This window comes from Lethenteron reissneri, chromosome 58 (assembly GCF_015708825.2).
Source record: "Lethenteron reissneri isolate LAM-NWPU_2019-01 chromosome 58, ASM1570882v1, whole genome shotgun sequence".
Taxonomy (NCBI): Eukaryota; Metazoa; Chordata; class Hyperoartia; order Petromyzontiformes; family Petromyzontidae; genus Lethenteron; species Lethenteron reissneri.
This window is the reverse complement of record NC_083836.1, coordinates 8,797,107-8,820,340: the sequence shown is the minus strand read 5'-3', so window position 1 is coordinate 8,820,340 and position 23,234 is coordinate 8,797,107. Positions and strand designations below refer to the sequence as shown.

Here is a 23,234-nt window from a genome sequence, read left to right as displayed (position 1 = left end):
CATGCAAAAAACTCCAAATACACAGACATCAGGATCAGGATAGAACCCACGACCTCCTCTATACCAGGCGAGGTAGTTAACATCTCGCCAAATATTAAACGTAACGATATCAATTGAGTCATATGTTCGTATTATTTTCTGAGGGATGCAACAGAGGTATCAAAGTCTCGTCCTCCACACGTTGACGGTAGCTGTGTGAATGCGCGTGTGTGTTTGTATGTATGTGTGTGCGTCAATGATGGAGGAGGAGCGGTAGTGTAGCGGTTAGTGCGCTGCACTATGAACCCGGTGTCCCAAGTTCGCTCACGGCCAAGACCAGTGATGATTATCTGAACCGGTCCTGGACGTCCCCTAGGTCGAGTTAGCCTCAAATGAGTACCTAGTGCGATGTATAACATTGCTACTAGGGAGACAAAGGCGGCCGGGCGTGGTGTTGGCCACCTACCTCCTCGTTTGCCGTTCAGGCCTTCATAGGTGCTTGCTAACAACACTTGCCCCTCCAGTCTGTTAAGGCTATACGGGGGATCTTTGTCCTGTCTGTCAACGACGTAGCCTCGAAGTGCACATGGCCTGGCACAAGCGCCGTGGTGACGTCACCCCCCTCCCCCCATTCGTGACGAACGGCGGCTTTTGTTGTTGTTGTTGCCAATTACCTCATTAAACCACGGGTTTCTCACGTCTCCCCGTCAATTCTCCAGCATGGCTGACGCAATTCTGTCATTGTGACGCACACGCGACACGGCCACCGTGATGGAAAATCTCTGACGCGGGAGCCAGCGTTTGGACGAAGGGTCACGACCCCTTGGGTGCCGAACTCACCCCTCGTCACGAACTCACCCCTCGTGATATTCCAAACGGAGATGTATTTCCTGCACAGAAGAATCCGCAGTGGACTAAGTTATTTTCTCCACTCGCGATGTTTTCATCGCTGACACAGGACATATATTCTGTGTGTGCGTGTCCGGGTTTGGACCACTACACTACCGCTAACATTACCGGTGGGAGAGGTAGTTGTTGCAGTTAGCGCGCTGCGCTTTGAAACCAGCGAACAGAGTTTGATTTCCGCTCACGGCCAACACCAATATCGATTATCTGATGCGGTGTGTAAACATCACCACTGGGGAGACAAAGGCGGCCGGGTGTGGTGCTGGCCACCCACCCCACCGTGTACCGTGCAAGACTTCATAGGTGCTCGCAAACAGCACTTGCCCCAACAGTATGTTAAGGCTACACGGGGGATCTTTGTCTTTGGTTTGTGAAAAAGGTGGGAAGTCTTAATTGGAGATCAAGAGTCTGGGTATGATAGCAGTGACCACCAAGGCGCTCACCGCGAGTTCACCGCCCAGTGAGTGTCTACGCATGAACTGAACTTCGAAATAAAGGACGCGCGCAAGGAATTCACTGGAGGAGCACGTTATAAGCGGCACTTTCCAGGCGATGTGCTCACTCTCTGTGCATGCTGGGAAGAGGGTGTGTCTACCGATGCTCCTGGAGATAACATTTCCTGGCAATGAGGGCCTAGTTTTATGTATGCATCCTAGCCTCGCCTGACGTTTTTTTGCACTTTCCAGCTACCTCTTTAAATCTCAGAGCACCATCGAGTGCTCATCTTCTATCCTCCACCTCTGTGAGTGCTTCCAACAACATAGCGTGGTGCTGTCTCTCACCTCTGCATCATTTTTACTCTCAACACACTTGTTTACTCGGCAAGCCTGCGGCCTACTCACGGCTCTAGCACCCACTACCCCCCCCCTCCCCTCTGTTACATCCCTCCTATTCTTCTGCTTTACTGCAAACATTAAAATCGCTCCACTTTCTCACTTCTCTCCTGCTCCTTTTATCACCTTCTACTTTCAGCACTGCTGCTTCCCTGCCCTCGCAGCACCCATCTCGCCGTGGGACACTCGTGAAAATACCTTTTCATTGCCCCCCCCCCTCTCTCCTGAGGCCTCCCTGTGCCCCCCCCCACCACACTTTTATTTTCCATCCACCTCTTTCTTGTCTTGTTCTCTCCTTTCATTTGTGCAGCTAATGTCAATATTAAGGTAGTTTATTTATTCTTTATTTACTTACAATGCCACACCACGCCAGAGGATCATATCTCTCGAACCGCCCAACATGGACTGTTCTGCTTTCCGCCACCTGAGATAAAGGTGGACAGTGTGTGGGGAAGCGGAACGTCATCGCCGTGACTCCCATGATCCGTGGCTACGTGGTCCTCTTCACCAACGCGGAGATGGTGGCGCGTGTCAATGCCACGGGGCTCACCTTCAGGGGGGAGATATTTGTGCAATGCACACCTCTCTCCTCCCCCGCGCGAAAAGTGCTCATCTCCAACGCCCCCACCTTTCCTCTAAACTGCCGACCTACAACGAGACCTTGACCGGTTCGGCAAAGTTGTGTCCCGCATAATTATGCTGTCTTTGCGCACACGGGACCCAGAAATGGTGTACGTCTTGTTGTTTAAGCGACAAACTTTAATGATTTTAAACGGCAACAACACGGAACTCAACGTGAACTTCAAGTACACTTCATAAGGATACGCCTACACCGTGTACATGTCCACCGCGTTGCCACGCTGCTATGTGTGTGGTGGCTTCGGCCATGTCCATGCAAACTGCACGGGAAAACCAATAGGAAAAAACACGCAGCCTGCAATAAACGTCACACAGCAGCAACAGCAGCACCAGCAGCGCCAGCAGCAGCAGCCGCCACAGTCTAAGCCGTGCCGGCAGAAGCAGCAGCTGCAGCCGCCGCAGCCTGCGCAGCGGCAGCAGTAGCTGCAACAGCAGGAGCAGCAGCAGCAGCCACAGCCACCTCAGCCTCTGCAGCAGCAGCCACCACTGCACGAGTGCCAGCTAGTTGCAGCAGCAGGACGCTGACTCGGCGGCCGGTCGCACAAAGCCGCCCACTGATGACGAGGATGGCGAGGGCTTCACCCTCGTCACCTCCCGCAAGCGCAGGGTAAAGCCCGCCCACGGCGGAGGAGGCCGCGCGGCCCCTAACCGTAAGCGCGTGGCCACCACCGATCACGAACCCTACCCAAAACTCGCAGAGCAGGACGAGCAACCCCCCCCCCCCCCCCACGAGCGCCATCCCAGACGGTGTTGCGGGGGGTGAATATGAAGACATGCTCGATGGCGACCCGCCTGAGGACAGCACGGTGGGACAAGGGCCGCTAACACCCCCGCCGCCACCGCCGAACGCCGCCTCAGCATCCTCAGAGCAAGAGGAACCACCAGCCGGTGCGGCGCCTGACGGCGCCACACTGCAGGAAGGCAACGAGGGCCGGCTCCCCTCACCTGAAGGGAGAACAAAAGACCCTCCACTACCAGAGGGCAGCCACCCTCTTCCTAATGAGGCCTTGCCATCACCAACGGCAAACGAGGTTTGACGAGCTGGAGAACTCGGACGACGTAGTGTCGGAGACCAAAGGAGAAGACAACGTGAGTAAACTCAGCTACTCACAAGTCAACAGCGAGTTCGATTACACACCTGGCGACATCCACAACTTCCTCGGGAATACTTTCAGGAATCGTCAAGTTAGGGTCGGGGCCATTTTCCCTGATCTCACCGCTTTCCTCAAATAATCCCAACAAAGTTTCCGCAACAGCGACAAGTTGGGTTTCTCGACTCAGGAATGCTACCGCTTAAAAGCATTCATGTGCAAGGCAAAGAAGGAGCTTACTTCTGCCCAGAAGTAACCAAACCCTACTGTTAACACTACCACCACTACACAACTCCATGATGGCTTCAACTATTAAGGTTGCTAGTCTGAACTTTAACAGCACTCGCAGTGACTATAGGTGGGACCAGATCTGCCGCTTTGTCAGGGAACACAAAGCAGATGTGACTCTCCAGGAAACTCACATCGACGCCACTCTGGAGGCCCAATGCCAGCCTTTCCTAGGCGGCCGTCGGGCCTTCTTCAGCCATGCTGAGGACAACCTCGCCGGCGTGACAATTGTGCTCAGTTCGCGGATTGCACCAGAGAATGTCTCCTTCAAAAAAATCGTCAAAGATCACTTGATTTCTCTCTAATTCGTCCTGAATAAATCCTGCCTCAGGTGCTTTAACGTGTATGCACCGAGCAAGGCCCCCGAGAGGAAGCTCTTCTTTGGCGTGCTGCGGGACGCACTCGCAACAGACGACATGGACGACGTGCTCACCATCATGGGGGGAGACTTTAACTGCACCCTCGACCCAGCTCTCGACCGCAACACTGCCGAACCTCACCCTGAATCCGCACGGCCGCTAGCCGAACTTGTGCAGAGACTGGATCTGCGTGACGTGTGGCAACTACAGCATCCAGCCCAGCGGCATTACTCTTGGTGCCGCTGCAGCTCTCAAGGCAGGATAAGCCTTGCCAGGCTCGACCGACTATACGTCAATGCCACCAGCGTTAACCTGCTCGGGAACAGTAAAATCCTACCCTCCAGTTTTTCCGATCACCACCTGGTCTCTGTGCTGCTGCAATTTCCCAGAGCGGAGCAGTATAGCGCCTACTGGAGACTCAACGTATAGCTGCTTGATGACACCGACTTCAGAGAAACCTTCAAAGCCTTTTGGGCTCAGTGGCTGCCTGCCAAAGGAAGCTTCAGCTCCCACCAACTATGGTGGGGCAACACAAAGGCACAGGTCAGGGTTCTCTGTCAACAGTGTCAAGACAATGCTGGGTCAGCTGATCCTGCTGGAACAGTCGTATTGCATCCCCGGACGGTGCATATACGACAACATCGGTACGGTCAGAGACATAATCTCCGTTGCAGAAGCGCACAACATGGACTTAGACCTCCTCTTCTTAGATCAGGAGAAGGCCTTTGACAGGGTGAGCCACGAGTACTTGGACAAACTCCTAACGTCACTCGGCTTCGGCCAGGCCTTCAATCTCGCACGTTAGGCTCCTGTACACGGGCACATCCAGCAGCTCGGCGCCCCTTTCCCTGTGACGAGGAGTGTCAGACAGGGATGCCCCCTCTCGGGGCATGCTGTACACCCTGTCCATTGAGCCACTGCTACGCCACCTGAGACTAAATCTGTCTGGCCTCAAAGTTCCGGGACCTGAGAACGCGGTCATCAAGCTCTCGGCTTACACAGACGACATATGCGTCGTCCTCAATGGCACACCTGACATCTCCGCGCTCTGCCAGGCGTTGCAGTGTCTGGCATGGAAAGCACTGGCTCAGGCTGGGCGTTCTCTGCCTGCCAGTGGGCGAGGGTGGCCCAGGGTCTGATGGACGTCGCCGCCAGGGTCATAAGTTTCAGGCTCATGGCAGTCAGGCGGCTGCTGTACGACCGGGAGGAGCTACCCTGGAAGTCGCCGGGCCCTCGCCCTGCTGAGGAATGCAGGGAGGTGCCTGGGGTACGGAAAGGAGCTCTTCCTTGATGGACCTGAGCCTGGTCGACTACACGAGGCTGCCAGGTTATCACCAGAGCCTCTTGGACTGCGTGGCGGAGTTTCGAGTGGAGCAGAACGCACGCGTCCTACGACCTCGCGCAGTTCCTGAACGAGCCCTTGTTCTGCAACTGGCCTTTTCCAGGGAATCAGAGTAGAGAGGACCCTGGCTCAATGCCTCACATCAGCAGGGCTGTGGACAGTCTTCCACCTAGTGCAGGCCCACCAGCCCAAGTGGAAGACCGCAGCTGAGATCGCCAACACCGCAGGGATCCTCGCAGGGGAGAAGCTGCTGCGGGACGTGCTCCGCGCCATGAAGGAGCTGCGCTTGAAGCTGGAGGCACCGGAGGATGGTGGCGGCCCTCCCTCCCTCCTCTTTCCCGGAGTTGTGCTTCTCCTGCGTGCAGCCCCCTGGCCACAGCGACTCCGGCAAGCTACTGAAGCTCCGAGGCTGCAGAAACTGTGCCCTTCAAGAGTGCCCCAAACACAGTGCTCTAGACATGCTGTGTAAAGGCGCTGCATTCCTGGGACCTAGCCTGACCTACCGGACACCAAATGGAGAGACCATTTCTCTCCCCTCATTGCAGCTGCTCCTCAGTGGAAACAAATGTACAAGTCTCCCATAGCCAAACGCTGCAGTGACCTCAAGTGGAGGTTGGCACACTGCACGTTGCCATCAGCCGTGTGGCTCAGCCGAATCTCGCCAGGGGTAACAGACTTGTGCATTTCCTGCAGTGCCAGGGAGGATCTGCCCCACCAGTACTTACACTGCCAGCAGCTCAAACTGATGTTCCGCCTTTTGGGGGACATCTTCAGGAAACTGGGGGTACCCTTCTACAACAGCAGCTTCGTATTTGGGGTGCCTTACCTGGCTAACAAGCGCCATGACCTCGCCAACTTCGCCTGTGCTCAGGCGAAGATGGCGGTGTACAGAACGAGTAAAAAAGATGCTGGAAGCTGACACTGACGGCTGCTCTGTGCTTCCAGTGTTCAGAGGCCTGCTTAAGGCATGGCTCCGGCTGGAGCACGCATGCTACACACATGTCGGTGATGTGCACGTCTTCTTCGAACCACCGTGGACGGCACTTCATGTTCACCTTCTGAAGCGCTCGCTCGTCACCGTGGCGTGCGCGATGACCACCACAACTACGTGACTTTTCTTTTGTATTGTGCACCGTGCTTTTAGCGCCACAGCGCGTGGATTTGTAGCGTTTATTTTCATTTGTTTTGCTGGTGACTGTGTATTTCATATCAAAATCGCCTTCACTGCTTTTGCTGCTGGCGGCAATAAAAGTTGTTTAAAAGTCAAGTCTCTTAACTCTCTCTCCTCTCTCTCTTAACTCTCTTTCTCTCACACACATAGCGAGCAAGGGCCTCCTTGAGCAATTAATGCAGTTGCTCCCCTGCAGTCATAGCAGACCCACTGTCGGCGAGCGGGGAATACAGCGCTCTATTATAAGCTCCTTCAAGACAGCCGCCTGCCGCTGCAGCCTCGTCCCAGTTGCACTGCGTTATTTTTGAAGGACGAATCCGCGAGGGGGGGGGGACATCTTTAACTGCGGACTCGGCTATTGCGCAACCGCTCCCTCACTCTCTCTTGCTCCACTCGCTCGCTCGCCCACCCCTCGTGGGTTCACGAAGCAGAGCCAGAGACGCGCGATGCCCGGACTGCCGTTACGGCCCGACGATTCAAGTTCGAGCTGAGGCGATGGTAAATCGTGGAGACGCAGCCCTGAGATTGCTCGATCACGCCACTGCTTACGCGATGCGCCTTCACTCGGGGAGGGGGGGGAGCTCTAGGACAGCCCCTCTCGAGGAGGGGTCGGCAAACTGCGGCTCTTTGGCTTCCCCCTTGCGGGAAAGTTAACGTAAAGATAATTGACTGAATATGGCAGGGAATGGGTCACTATGCAATTTTTTGGTGGCAGCAAAATATACAACAGTCAAACTGTTGTTAAATAACAACGAATGGGGGGGGGGGGGGGGGTGGCAATAGACGCCGTTTATTCCATCACCTATTTTATTTAAGTCAGAATGTGTTCTTGTCGTCTGCTGTATACATGCTCTCGAGGATACGCTGACGATAGTCGTCTTGGGGAGAGGTGGCGTCACCCACACTTTACCCCACCACGCGCAACCTGCCGATCGACTGTGGTGCAACCATTCTGTACAACGGGAGACGCTACAATAAAAAATCTGCACCGTTATATTCTCAACTGCCGCGACGGGAGATTGGTGACCCCCTCCCTCCTAACCCCCCACCCCCAAACTCCTGTGCACCACGGCGGCAGAGAGAAGCGGCTCCATCCACGCAGCCGTGATGAGCCAGATGGCGTGCACGTTCACAACGGAGTGCCGCGCGCGCGGCTTCACACTGCACAGGGGACACATGCAGGCAGCACTCGCACGCTACCGTTTCAACCTACTCGCTACAAGCACAAGATCCCCTCGTATCGCCTGAACAGACCTTTGAGGGCAAGTGCTGTCAGCGAGTAGCACCTTCGAAGGCCGGAACGGTACACGAGGGGGTGAGCGGTGGGTGGGGGGCCAAGCACCACGCCCGGTTGCCTTTGTCTCCCCAGTGGCGATATTTACACACTACAACCAGGTACCATTTGAGGTTGAGTCAACCTAGCGGAGGCCCAGGACCGGTTCAAATAATCGTCACTGGTGTTTTGCCTTGAGCGGGAATCGAACTCGGGTGGCTGGGTTCATTGCGCAGTGCGCTAACCCCGCTACACTACCGCTCCCCAGACAGCACTCACTCGTTACTGTTCAAGCTACTCGGGACACGAACAAACACATTCCTGCGGAGGGAGCTGGTAGGAACGTTGGGTTGCTCGGTCAATGGCCAGGGTCAACGGCGGCATGGTGTATTCCGCAAATATGCCCGACTGTGAGGGCGGGCACAAGCCGGCGTGAGTAGGTTAAACGTTGAGTTTTATAAGGGCACCACGGGGTGACCAGCCCCTATACACACCCAGCACCACCCCTCCCACCCCCATCCAGCCCCACCCTCACCACCCAGCTCCTCCCTGCACGACGGACGGACACAATAATCCCCTGTGCGCTGGTGTAACCAGGAGGTTCCTACGAGTAATACATACATGCACACGCGCACATCTGTACACGCACACACACACACACGTGTGTATCTGTACATGCACGCAAAGTGGTTGCTCGCCAAATTGTGAGCAACCGCTTTGTAGGAGAGTCCACGGCCGTCGACATATGTACAGATTGACCCCCGTCATAGGAATGTGGAATTTCCACAAGCGGCCCAGGGCTGTGAATGGGAGACGGAGTGCCGCCTCAATGCTGAATATGAGCAGGAACTCACTTTCGCTCTGACCTGCTCGCCCTGTCGTGTGAAATAAATCGTAAACAAAGTAAACAAAAATGACCAAGTGGTCTAACCATTGCGAAGTTTCCCATCGTGTCAATGGGCGTACCCGCTCGTTCTCTACGCCCGCGGGAACGGGGGTTTCACAACGTGCGCGGTGATCCACCAACTCTGGCTGCCTCCATCCGCATCGGTGGTTTGTGACCTTCGCCGACTTGTCTCGACTTCGACCCAAGACCCAGATGCTTTAACAACGCCAAGGAGACGAAGCCACGTGGGGATGGGAATTCATCGTGGGGATTGTAAGCCACCCTGTGCCAACCTTCTCCGCGACCCGTGCTCCGTTCGGGCTTTCATGACCACGCGCGTGCACCACAGCGGACCACGAGAGGTGTGGACATGATGATGTGTGCGCGTATGTACGTTGAACCCATCGGAGGTGCGGGTTGGGGAAGGATGGTCTGGGAGAAGCGTGCCCGGTGCCAAGCAGAGCCGGAGTGCGGCATTTTGCCACCCAGGGGAAGAAATATGCCATCCGTGCCCACAACCCCCTCGGAGTTTCCTCTTCGCCCCCCCCCCCCCGTCTTCTCCCCCCCCAAAACATGTGTGAGCCACAAGGCACCGCCCTCTTCCCCCTCCACCGTCGGGGGAGGGGCTCCTGGGGGCAGCCACCCCGCCCTTGCTGGCACGGCACCTGGGGTGGGTAGTTTCGAGTGCCCCCCCCCCCTCCCCACAGGGTCGGCGTTCACCCACCACCCACCTGGCTCACGCGTGACGCACTCAGCACCCACCGCCACCACCCTTCTTATAAACGCGGTGGTGCCACGCCATGCCCACGGCGTCACGAGGGTAACAACTTAACGCCCGCCCGGTAAGAGCGCGCGCACACCGGCTGACTCAACGATTCCGGAGCCTCTGCGCATACCGACCAATATATTGCTATATGATTGTGGTTATGGTTGTACTTTATTAATCCCTAATCTCTGCCATTACATACAATGGAAAAAGAAAAGATAAAAAATAAAAAAACAGAGCAATGTAATACAATACACTATTAGACATTATTGTAAAACATAAATGTGTTAGTGATTTTGTGTTATATTTGAGGCAGGAAATGGAAGAACATTCGTTTTAAATTTTAGATTTTTATCTGGGGGGGGACCCCCAGACACCCTGGAAGATTTGGTTCCCCCCAATGTTGACTCAATGGCTACGGCCTTGATACCGACTACCCATGCAAGTTACCCCAGAAGTAATGAATGGCTCTGTTCGCCCAGAAAATCTCATTGTTTCCGGACCACCTGTTGCTCTACACTGAAATAAGCTGCTCGAGAGATATAGACGACAGTGTTGATGCAGTTTCGCTGTGAAATTTTCAGAGTGGTTGTCAACTATTTAAAAATCCGGTTACATTTTTTGTTTATTCTCACGGTGTCGAGATGTTATTCGCCTCGCCTGGTTGCAGGAGGTCGGGGAATCGATCCTGACCCTGACGCCTGCTGTATATTTGGAGTTCGCGTGTCGCTTCTCCGCGTCGTCCGGTTTTTTCCTTCAAATTTGGAAACATGCTTTTAGTTAATTTAGATTATTATATATAATGAACCACTTTGTTGAGCTATCATTTGTCGGCAGGTCGCTTCTGAAAACGAAGCTAATAGCGCAGTGCCCTTTACCTGGTAAGATAAAATTGTGTATTAGTGATTTGCTTACCTTTCCTATACTTTGCACTCCTATCGCGTTTGTGTATTGTTGTTGTAACTTTATGACCGCCACGACTGGACATCTGTAAAAATACATTCACAGCTCATCGGATTTCTCGAGTATAAACAAAGTTATGATTTGTTCAAACTAAGTGCACTACAAAATGTAACGTGACGGTGTTTTTTTTATGTTGCAGTCATTGGTGATCGGGCTGAGTCCATGATCTCACCACACTTGAAAAACACCCGGGATTCGAACCGAGGTCTTCGATGATGCAGGCGCAGAGCTCTAACTCACTCGCTCACCTGACAGATTGTCTCTTTTAATTCAAGGTAAAGTTGTACACATTTAGTTTTGTTCAGGTTGCATTTTTGTATTAATTCCTAAAAAAAAAATGTCAATTTTTTTACATCTATGTTTATATCTGCATGTTCGAATGCTGTATTTGATGTTACAAATGAACACTAGCTGTTGCTTTATGCAACAACATAGACATCGATGTTGTCGTGTGGAGGAATAGCAGCGAGTAGCAGTGTTTAAACGATTGATGGGTGAGTGTTGACATCAATGGACACACTGGTCACAGTGCACGGACAAGAGTACAGGCAACAGCAGAAACACGCGCCGTAATGGGATAGCCTTTTGCCATGTATGAAAAAGTAGGAATAGGTTATACCCTTTCTGGTAAAAAAAAAAACACGTGTTAAGATGTTCAAACACCAAATAGATGCCTTTTGCAAGGAATCAAGTCTGCATTTTCCACACGTACTTGTGGTGAACATGCAAACAAAATGTGGTCTGATAATATTTGCTGCATTTAAAAAAAAACTGATTGGCCGATACCAGAGAATATGTCTTCTTTAGGGCCTAGTCTCACCAGTGTCAGACCAGAGAACACCAAAAGGTGAACAGCACAAAGACAATGCCACACGTATTAGAGCATGTATAGCTCGGGATGAGCAGCTACATCATGAGATACATTTTTTGCCAGTTATCAAAGTATGAAAAAAAATAGGTTTTACCCTAGAAACCTTTTGCAAGGAATAAAGTACGCATGAACCACACGTGCTTGTGGTGAACATTCAAGCAAACATGATCTGATTTAACATACATTATCTGATTTAGGCCAATCGGTTTCAAAGACAATGCATATATTATCAGAGCGTGTTTGTTTGCATGTTCACCACAAGTACGTGTGGGCTAATGCAGACTTGATTCCTTGCAAAAAGTTTTTATTTAGTGGTTGAACATCTTAACATCTGTTTTATTGCCAGAAAGGGTAAAACCGATTCTTATTTTTCATACGTACCGTTCAGCTACACACAGTACGTGAACAAACACACACACACGTAAAAGGGATACACGCGAGTACACAACAAATTAAATACATAATTAATATGGATTCTGATTTTTGTTCAATGTAACTGTATTATTCATTGTAATGGACAACAATATGAGCCAGAAAAAGAGGAAGACCTTACATAGAACGGCTTGACGACATCATAAGATATTGGTGCCAAAAAGTTGTAGCCACAAATTGAGCATATTGGCACAACGACAGACGAAAGTGGAGGCAAATGACGAAACGTGCAGTGGACACCTACGGGACTATCTGATGATGATGAACCATTACTCTGTGGCTTGTTTCTTTTCTTTCCCATAACTCTCCGTGTTCCGTGTGTCCTTCTAACAACAAACAAACCCCAGAAGATTTCTAAAAGTAAAGCGAATGAAAAAAAATCGTCTTCGGCGCCGGATGAGCAATGGGGAACCAAAGCACGAGCGACGGATTCTTTCTGGCCACCTTCGAGTATTCCGAGCACATCAAGGTGCTCATCTTCGTCGTGCTGCTGATGATCTACGCCTTCGCGGTCCTGGGCAACGGGCTCGTGGCCATCACCATTGCGGTCTCCCAGGAGCTCCACAAACCGATGCACATCCTCCTGTGGAACCTCTCCATCGTGGACATCATCGGCTGCACGTGCAGTGTGCCCAAACAGTTGCATATCCTGGTGACGGGCGACACGGGGATCTCCAAGGCGGCCTGCGTCGTGCAGGCGTTCTGCGTTCACTCCTTCGCCTCCATGGAGGTGCTCACGCTGGCCGTCATGGCCTTTGACCGGTACGTCGCGATCTGCACCCCGCTGCATTACCACTCAGTTGTGACCAACAGGCGGTCGGTGGCTGTGGTCGTGGTCATATGGACACTCACGGTCATCCTCCTGCTGGCTCTGAACGCGCTCATCATCCCGATGACGTTCGCCGACGACGAGAAGCAGATTCAAGGCATCTTCTGCGACAACACGGGGATCGTGGTTCACGCCACCTCGGACACTCGCACCAACACCTCGCTCGGCTCAGCACTCGTGGTGTTCTACAACGGTCCCTCCATGTGCCTCATCGCCTTCACCTACCTCAGGATCCTCACGGAGTGCAGGAAGAGGCGGTCGAGCGAGTTCCGGCGCAAGGCTCTGCACACCTTCGTCACGCACTTCCTCGCCCTCTTCATGTTTTTTCTGTCCGTGTTCATGGTCTTCCTCATCGGGCGCTTCACGAAGGACGACCGCAGCGTGCAGACGCGCAACACCCGCTCCATCGTGGAGCTCGCCATCCTGGTGATGCCCGTGGCGAACGTGCTCATATACTGCGTGCGCATGGGCGAACTCAGGAAGGCGATGGTCAAGGTGTTCTTCCCGAAGTTCTTCGCGTCAAGAAATGCCAAGGTTTCGACTGATGCTGCTGCTTCTACTAATGCTGTTGTTGTTGTTGCTGCTGCTGCTGCTGGATAGTTGACCCAGGCATAAGTAAACCATGAGCCTCGACACTGCAGCGTACCGCTCGGCGGTCTTTGCAGTGACAATGGCCGCACACGTGCACAGAGATAACGCTACGACAGAAACGACACCCTAAAGGATAACTTGGGCGACAGTTATTGTCCATAGCAGGCGCAGCCGTGCAATTGCTTTCCCCATGCCACTGATGATGGCAGAAAGAACTCCACGAGCGCGCCCTCCTAGAGGCTATCATTGTCTACTCTTGCACGCTACCCAGATGTCTTGATAGAGATCGGAGTAACCACATTTTACTCCACCGTACGCGACCTGCCGACTGACTGACTTACTCCGGCGTGCCCATTTAGAATTCTGGGGTGGGGGGTGGGAGGGGTGGTGTTTTTTTTTTTTAGAAAATTGACACCATTGCTTCAACCCCCGTGCCGAGAGATGGAATCGAACCGGCAACTTCCGGATAGCAGGTTCAGTGGGCTGCCCAAGATACCTTACACGACTCCAACGATTGACCCTCGTCCTTTTGTGGAAAACGACACAAACTCTTGAAGGTAAAATCGAGGACAACGGTCTACCCGCCTGAGCTTTTTTATTCGATGTTACCCACCAGTCCGACGAAACTGACATCGTTAGTAGCTTCAAGTCGCACGTCGCACCTGCAGCCCATATCGTCAGCAAAACCTGGAAGACCCACCATACCCTTTCCAGTCTCCCATATGTCCCCAAAAGCATCCACTGATGCTTCCATATTTGATCTTAAAGCAATCTTTGCCTCGGACGTCGCTGCCGTGCTCACTCGACTAAAGACCTCACATCATCTTCCCCACAAGGGATAGTAGAGTCACGAGCCCAGAGCTTTCAGCCCCCCCCCCTTCTGCCCCGTCTCCTCCCGCAATATAACCCGTCGGACATGCAATAGGTTCAATACAAAAAACCCTCATCCTCAGATGGTGGCGAGGATCTCCCTGACCTTGTCCTTCAGCCCTCATTGCTTGAACACATCTCCCGTATGTTGAACCTCTCAATCGAGGAATCGTCAGTTCCCCCCGGGGAGCGGAAACTTATTTTGGTGCACCCGCTTTCGTAAAGGAGGTGCCGCTATATGACCCAAATAACTGCCCGCCGATTTCGATGTTATCTACCCACCCCCTCCACCCTTGATCGAAATGTTTGAAAAGCTACCAGAAATACAAATAACTGACTTTATCCAAAACAATCACCTACTGCACCCCAAGTGATCTGAGCCTTAAGCGATATGTTTAGCACAATCTCGGCAGTGAATAATAAACATCTCAACGATCGGGCTACTAAAGACTTCGAGAGGAAGAGAGCGGCCAGGAGGAGGCTAAAGAGACAAGGTCAATAACGGACGTCGAGGGTGTTCCTTCAGTAGAACTCAAATTGAAAATAAATGTTACTAAAATTTCTGTGTGCAGAGCAGGGGCGGTTTCTTCATTAGGGCGATTGGGCGACGCACCACCAATGTCATTCAACCACAGTCACGCTTGCCGTCACTATCAGCCTCTAGATATAGTCCAATCAGCGTCATGTCACGTTCTGTGGAGTACCGCCTCTTTTGGGGCGATTTCACTCCGGCTGAGAATCGCCCCGAGTGGCCCCATAGACTTACATTCAAAGATGTTTTTTTTCGAACGGGGGCGCTCCCATGCATTCTCTATGGCTTCCGGGAGGGCGAGCCCTAACGTGCTTACGTCATCATACGTGCTAACGTCATCATACGTAAGCACGTTTCATCCAACAATATAATTTATCGCTACCTAGTGGAATCTTTAATAAAATAAACTTGAGTGGTTTGTTTTAATAGTGAGTATATAAACAAACAAGATGTATTGTAAGAGTCACTTTATTTTTCATTAATATTAAAGAAGTGAAGTTGCCTTTACATGCTTAAGCTGTTAATTTATTCATTGCATGGGTGGACCTTATCCTTATCAATCATCCAGACATTTGCCCCCCCTGAGAGATTTTGCAGGAGCCGCCACTGGTGCAGAGACTGTGGTCACTCGGAACAGACCGTGGAACATGAATCGACTCAATTGCTCACGTAACCACTCATCTCGTCACACTAGTATGCCGTGCAAATGGCTCGTGCTTTTTTTCTTAAGCCCCTTTGCGAAGGCGCTGTGTGAGTTACAGCAAGATAAGATGAGGATGCCCAATTCACGAACACGAAGGAGGGGGTCGTCGCAGCGACGACGCTCCACTGATGCCAACTTCGAAAGCGATCGCGTGGCTCACCAACCACCTCGACCCGCAAATCCACATCGGAGAGCCGTGCAAACATGGCCGTGAAATAAAGGCGGCGGTGTCAAATAGTGGCACATCAAGTGCTGCTTACCACTACGGCCATTCGTTTTTAGATGTTTAGGTTAGGCCACGTGACGAAACTATTTGACTAGATTTGTGTCGTGAAGACCCACTCCCATCACCACCCAACGCAGCTAAAAACGTTATAGGCGTTTGACGCGCTAGATAGTACTGCTTGAGCTCAACCGGCGAATTGCAAAAAAAAATACATTTGTTTACGTAATTTATTGCCCAATGTGTTTGTTGTGTCAAAATAAACCTAACACTGAATCCAGTAATACCACGGACAGGATCCTATTTGAGATGTGAAAAAAAGTTTTCTCTTTAAGTTTCACCGGGTGGTGATGGTGGTGGTGGCGATGATGTAGTTATGCGTGTGATGATTGTGGTAGCTGTGGTTGTAAAGAAGGCGGTTGTGGTTCATCATAGTAATGATGGTTGCGCATTGGCTATTACTATGAATGTGTACAAGGGCAGGCACAGACTGAATATGATCACCTGTACCGTGTGAGAGGCTTCTAACGCCGAGAGAGAGCATGGAGCTTCCGTTCTTAATCATCTACCTCGTCCGCACGGCTCTCTTCGAGTCACAGAAGAGCAATCTCTTAAGGAAACAACTGATCCTCATCTCTGGCAGAGGCAGATACCTGATCCACAAGTGGAAAATTAAAACTCTCCAGTATGCGACTGTGGTCATCTGAAACATCATATCACACATATATCTAGCATTCATGGACACGTATGTATGCATGTATGTGTAGAGACAGTGCGTGGGTGGAGACAGTATGTGTGTGGAGACAGTGTGGGTGCAAAGACAGTGCGTGGACTAGCGGTCACGAGCGGAAATTACAGGGTTGATAAATAATAGAGGGTGAGTTGTCACAAGGGGGAATCGCCAGGGACGTTCGGGAACAGGCGAGAGAATTCCAGAAAGGGGGCGTCGCCAGGGTCGGAGTGAGGGCCACACCGGGGATGAAAGGAGGTGAGAGGGGATGCCGTGGGATCGGGGTCGTCGCTGTCTTCGCGTCGTCGCTATTGCATGTCATCCCTGGCCCAAGTTATTTGCGTGAAGCGTCATTACATATATATGTTGAACTTCTTTCGCACGGTATTTAGCCAATCGTGCCAATCCTAAGTGCCGTGCGAAGGACAACGAACTTAACGCCGTGTGCATAGACGATGCTGTGCGAGTTCATGGAAATGTGGCGGTAAGGGAGGTTTGTGAGAAATCGTTTCAACTCAACCGCCGGTGAGTTGGGCTGAAGCGACGGTGACAATCGGCACTTGCTTGGTTTGTCGCTCATTTACGCGTCAATAACTTTAACTTGTTTTGCTGCGTCGGGCGGCGGAGGGCTTTGACGACACACACTTGGTCAGGTCGTCGTCACGTTTCCTCGCTGATAATGATAAAAAAAATGGTGAATCATAATTTTGCCTGTGAATCCCTACTAAGTCTTACTGTTGTTACTAAGCGTTTCTGGACTAGTACATATCGGCTGGCTAGTTTGTATGTATATATGTTATTAAATATCTTTGTCATGTCGGCATGGGGACTGTGAAAATGTGTCTATTGATGCCCCCCCAGCACTTCAGTTACAAATGTGTTAAATGCTTCTCTTGTTACAGTCCATGATGTTAATTAAGATAAATTTGAGATGTAGTTTGTGTCTTGCTTAAATGTCTCTCCGACAAGTAGTATGCTGTATATACCACATATAACGGGCTCGTAAGCCGTGAGTTGGTTTTGAATCATCTTGTTTTTGTAACAGCAGAAATACAGACCCAAAATTGAAAAATATAAATCGTCACCATCTTACGTGAAGACCATCCTTTCCAGACAGCCTATTAGTGACAATAAAACAACATCCCATTATGACGATTCCCCTTAGCAATAGACTAAAGTGGATCAACACATGATGATGATTCATCTTAGCAATAGACTAAGGTGGATCGTCACATGATGATGATGATGATTTATCTTAGCAATAGACTAAGGTGGATCGTCACATGATGATGATGATGATTCATCTTTGCAATAGACTAAGGTGAATCGTGACATGATGATGATTCATCTTAGCAATAGACGACAGTTGTCTCTACAATAGATGAGCATTGACTGTTCCAGTGAGTAAAAGTGAAGTCACGGCATGACCCTCACATACAATCACAGACATAAACATGTAGATATATTAGCAATTAGGACGTGCACAATAAACTTTACTCAAGTAAACAGGTGTGTGTGTGTTTAAGTTTAAATGTGTGTGTGGAGAGCGATGGTGCTACGGTTAGAGTGCTGCGCTAAGAATCTGGCGACCCGAGTTCGATTCCCGCTCACGGCTAACACCAGTGACGATTATCTGAATCGCTCCTGGGCCTCCCCTAGGTCGACTCAGCCTCAAATGAGTACCTGGTGCGATGTGTAGTAAACATCGCCAATGGGGAGACAAAGGCGGCCGGGCGTGGTGGTGGCCACTCATCCCTCGTGTGCCGTGCTCGCTAACAGCACTTGCCTCAAAAAGTATGTTAAGGCTATACGGGTAATATTTGTCTTTATATACATTTGTATGTATATAACGTCAGTGGTCGAAATTATCTGGTACACCACAGTTTGCCATATTGGCACTTGTCAGAATACCTAAATGTGCTAATCGCACTCCGATTAGCACGGTTGGCTACGTACGGTGCAAAAGAAGTTCAACATCCTTACAGCGTATTGCATACGAGCACTTCTCACAACGTTTTAAACCTAAAGCAATGCGAGTATTTATTTCAAGGATGGTGAATATTAGGCTGTAAGTCGGATAGGTTCAGACCGGCACTAATACATTTCCATGTCGACCACGGATTCGTGTATGTATTTAAGTTGAACTTCTTTCGCACCGTACGTAGCCCACCGTGCTAATCGGAGATGCGAGTAAGAATAGCGGTGCACATAACCTCCTAATGACTTCTGGTTCTGAAACATCGACAATTCTTCTTTCTTGCGAACGATGTCAGCAGCAACATGTTAGCTACCTCGCCTGGTATACAGGAGGTCGTGAGTTCGATCCTGACCCTGACGCCCGCTGTATTTGGAGTTTGCGTGTCTCTCTCCCCGTGGTCGTGTGAGTTTTCTCCGGATCCTCCGGGTTTTCCTTACACACCTAGAATCAAGATCACGCGTTTCGAGTATTTGGCTGCTATACATTTCCACGTGACGAGCCACTTCGTTGAGCTATCATTTGTGGCTGGGTCGCTTCTGAAAAAGACCTACAAAAAATGGGCCTTACCTGGTAAAAAAAAAAATTGTTTAGTTTCTTCAGAAGCGATATGCTAATATCCAGGTCTGCTAGCTATGACGAGAGGTTTTCATGGGAGAGAGAGAGTTCGCGTCGTTGTGTGGCATGGAGTGACGCTTGCTTCCAATTACACTGAAAGACAAGAGGCGGTTGGCGAATACACTAAAAACTTTACTTTTTTTATTTTACAAGGTAATGCCCACGGAGCTCTATTTCTGAAGCGACCTGGCCTTCACAAATGACAGCTCAACGAAGTGGCTCATCACGTGGACATTTAAAGCAGCAGCCAAATTATTGAACCGCGTGATGTTGATTCTAAATGTGGAGAGAAATCCGGATGACCTGGAGAAAAATCCACGCGACCACGGGAAGAGATAGAGACACCGCAAACTCCACATATACAACAGGTGTAAGGTTCGGGATCGAGCCCACGACCTCCGGTATACCAGATGAGGTAGTTAACATCTCGCCACCGCTAGATTTAATTTGGCCGCTGCCCTAATCATTGACGCTTAACGCCAGCGATGGGGCTCTCTCTCTCCCTAGTGGCGGACAACTGCCCGACTCCGCCGGTTGAGCGTTGTGTGTGGTCTCTGCCTTCGCCGCTGTTCAATCGCCGTCGTTACCGCCACCTGCAGCCCGCCCACCAGAGCTGTGGCGGGGATTTGGGGGTCAAATTTCCCACCTGGCCACCCAGCAGGGGTCGGGCGTGCTCGTAGAGTCGCAGGCCGGCAATGGATGACCAAAAGCACCATTTGATCATGATGGCACGTGTATGCAGCATTTTGCGACCAATATTATGATTGATAATTATTCATATTTTTTGGGTGCGTGGTGGGAGGGGTGGGGGGTCAGATCACTTGAGTAAAATGTATTGCGTCGTTCACCCTCCTCCACCCGACACAGCAAATGGATATACTTGTCACGCGAACTAACGTACAATTCAACCACCTGGTGATGCACGTTGTAGCGACCCGTCGTACCTAATTATTAAATGTGTGCGTGTATTGGTCTCCCACAGCCTACCGGTGGTGCTGCTGAAGCAGAATTCTCTTCGGCTCGTTTGTTCATCACGTGACAACCTTATTCATTGTCCGTATCGGGTGGTAGAGGGTGTACGACGCACATTTTACTCACGCGATCTGATTTTTTAAATTAATCATGGCTGTACATGTATGTTAAAGGCTATGTGATTTTTACATCCGCTAAGCCTATAAAGTTTTAAGTTATGCCTTCTATCTCTACCATGCTATCGTTATGCTATCTCCCTCGCCTGATATGCAGGAGGTTGTGGGTTCGAACCCGACCCTGACGGCTTAAGTCTATTTGGAGTTTGCATGTTCTCCCCATGGTCGCGAGGATGTTTCTCCGGGACCTCCGGTTATTCCCTCCACATGTATCATCAACATCACGTTCAGAATATTTGACTGCTATACATTTCCACGTGATAAGCCACTTCGTTGAGCTATCATTTGTGGCTAGGTCGCTTCTGAAAAAGAGCTATTCAGCTCAGTGAGCCTTACCTGGTAAAGTAAAATATGAATAGTTAGTTATAGTGCACTTTAATGCATCAAAGCCATCTGGTCGACTTGTTCGTTATTCCCCATGGAGTGTCCCATTAGGGGGTCTCAGGGGCCGTGCAGACGAACTGCGTGGGGCGGCGAGAGGGGGGCACAGGGGATAGGCGGCAGCCTGAGGATGTCACCTCGCGGGTTTCTCTCCACGGAAGTTGTTCCAGATGACCTCCCCGTGCCCCCCACCCTGCCTCCCCCCCGCCACCAGCCTCGAGCTCCATCCTTCCAGTGCCAAGGAACAAAAAACACGCACACGCATGGGTTTCTGCAGCGATTTCCAACACGCCTTTAGTCCTTGGAAGTGGTTTTAACTCGCGATGAGGATAATGGGACCCGGCCCTGCCAGCGGCTCTGCCGTGGAGGACGCGGGTAACCTACATCATCTACTCGCTATAGTCAGTCCGAAATAGCAACACAACTTTAGACTGCGGGTGATAATGGTGTTGATGCATTGACAGTGGTGGACGAGCACAGTCAACAAACAACAACCAACAACAAAAACTCGACACGCTCGTCAACAACACTGCCTGAAAAAAAAAAGTTATCGGCGACGTTTCGGACAATGGCCCTTCTTCATAGCACAGACTTGTGCGCTGGTGTTCTAAAGTTCATATTTGATCAACTTTACGAGAGTTACCGTGCCCCCTAGCCCGTTACAGACAGACCGACAGACTAACAGAAAAAGCGAAAGCACGAATGCCTTTAATCTTCCTTCAAAGGCACTGACAACATAGCAACGTAGCATATAATGCAACGTTTAATATGTAAGTATTTTAACACATAGGCTCTCGCAATCAATATTATCCATCAAAAAGGTTTTTTTTTGGGTTAGGTCGCGTAAATTTCAATGTGTTGTTAAACCCGCCACCACCAGACACAGCCAATTAGTAAGGTTTGTCACGTAGGCAAAAAATGCCAATTCGCTACTAGTATAATTACTGGCGAAACGTCGTACTCGAATTTTAAAACGTTGTGGGTTTACTCTCCAACATACCGGTGCGCTGTGCTGGTAACGAATTTGTATGTTTGTTCACGTGACAAACATTACTAATTGGCTGTGTCGGGTGGTGGCGGGTTTAACGACACATTTATATTTACGCGATCTAACCCAAAAAAAACCTCTATTATGGAGGTGTGAGCATGCTTGCCGTGTGGTCGTTGTTCACCACTGCAGACCCACGGTCTCAGCCACACGACTGCTCTGTTGGCACCAAGTCAAAGGGACGTGATCGCGACTCAAAAAACGATTGTACGCTCCAACTCCATCGGAGCACCCAGCCTGTCCATGTAATGCCCGGGTGATGACCCCAACGCTGGCATGAGCAGGTTACTCATATGATCACCATGATGCTTCTCCACCAGCTAAGATGGTATTACGATTGAGTTGTATCATACATTATCTCACTTTACAAAGCACGGCTTGCTTTGCAGTAAAGCTGGACTTTACGATTAATTTATTAATTGCTTAATATACTCCGTTCAATACAAATAACCTCTGGACTGGGTTTCGAACACATCAGCAGAGTCAAGCTTGTTTGAACCGATGTATTTCGCTTCCAGATGTTTATAGGCAAGGACTCTCAATGACCCTGTTAGATTTGGGGTCTTCGTGGGATGTGCAAAATATACTTTTCTACTTTACGTGGAGAGACAGAAATGAGAAAAATTTTCAAACAAATGTTTGCTTATTAATTTTGTCAATTATATTATCTAAATCGACGCAAGGTATTATTTTGTGTTGTCTGTTATAAATAGTTATAGTTAAGGACACGTTCAATGACTTTGTAGTTGTGGATTGTGTCAATAGGAGAACTAAGCGTCAGAGTGATCCATGGTGTCAAAATTGAAGAAGACAATTCACCATTTGGAGGAGAGCAGTTTCAGTAGAATCGCTTTTCATTTAAACCAGACCATACTCAATCGTGGAGTACAGCGGAGGGAGAGGAGCTTGGAGAGATGGAGAGACGTTCACGTTTTTTTCGAACGTTTACAAGACGAGGGGAGGTTTGAGACGAGAGTGGAATTTTCAGGGGCCCAGTTTAGATTTATTTTTACAGAACGACATTGACAGTGACGTTCTCGAGAGCTGACAGAGTGGTGCTGGACAAACACGGGGACATTGGTAAAACTGGTAATATTCGGCGCCACATTGGGAAGGCAATGAGTTATGAACTTGACAGGCAGAGGATCATCGGGTGGTGGAAGATGGAAACCCTTCATCATGCGCGCCCCCCACTCTACTCAGTGAGAAATCACGACCAACGCCATCATCAACCCGGCTACCGAACATCGATCAACGATCTCCCGGTCTCCAGAGCAACAACTCAAGCGGATCGCGAGGCGGTCAACACAGAAGGTTGATGAATAAGGACTACCATTTCAGTCGAAAGACCTTCTAAAGTAAACTATAAACTAAACTGATTTTTATTGTACCAGGTAAGGCCCACTGAGCTATACAATACAGCTGTTTTGCAGAAGCGACCCGGCCACAAATCAAAACTCAACGAAGTAGCTTATCGTGTGGAAATTTATAGCAGGCAAATACTCGAAACGCGTGTTTCTAAATGTGGAGGGGAAAACCGGGAGGACCCGGAGAAAAAATCCACACCATCACGTGGAGAGAGACATGCAAACTCCAAATATACAGGTGTCAGGGTTGGGATCGAACTCACAACCTCCTGCATATCAGGCAAGGAAGATTACATAACGATAGCATGGTAGAGACAAAAGGCTTAACTTAAAACTTTAGAGGCTTAGTGGACATCAATAATTAATACATCACCTTTAACGTACACGTACAGCCATTATTCATACCTGGCGAAGTCGTTA

The 23,234-nt window shown here is 50.2% G+C and overlaps 1 protein-coding gene across 1 annotated transcript; it reads left to right on the top strand.

Moving 5' to 3' along the window:
* Nucleotides 1-12,202: 12,202 nt before the first annotated feature.
* LOC133357463 (olfactory receptor 2A12-like) lies at nucleotides 12,203-21,696 on the top strand. Its single transcript, XM_061575407.1, has 2 exons — nucleotides 12,203-13,162; nucleotides 21,580-21,696. Exons 1-2 carry the CDS (start codon nucleotides 12,203-12,205, stop codon nucleotides 21,694-21,696), a joined length of 1,077 nt encoding a protein of 358 aa, XP_061431391.1.
* The last annotated feature ends 1,538 nt before the right edge of the window (nucleotides 21,697-23,234 follow it).

Bases quoted from the DNA above. Each gene is read 5' to 3' on its own strand.
- LOC133357463 (XM_061575407.1), top strand. From the start codon at position 12,203: ATGGGGAACCAAAGCACGAGCGACGGATTCTTTCTGGCCACCTTCGAG. The intron at 13,163-21,579 runs GTTTCGACTGAT...TCACCACTGCAG, and splicing joins TCGCGTCAAGAAATGCCAAG to ACCCACGGTCTCAGCCACAC.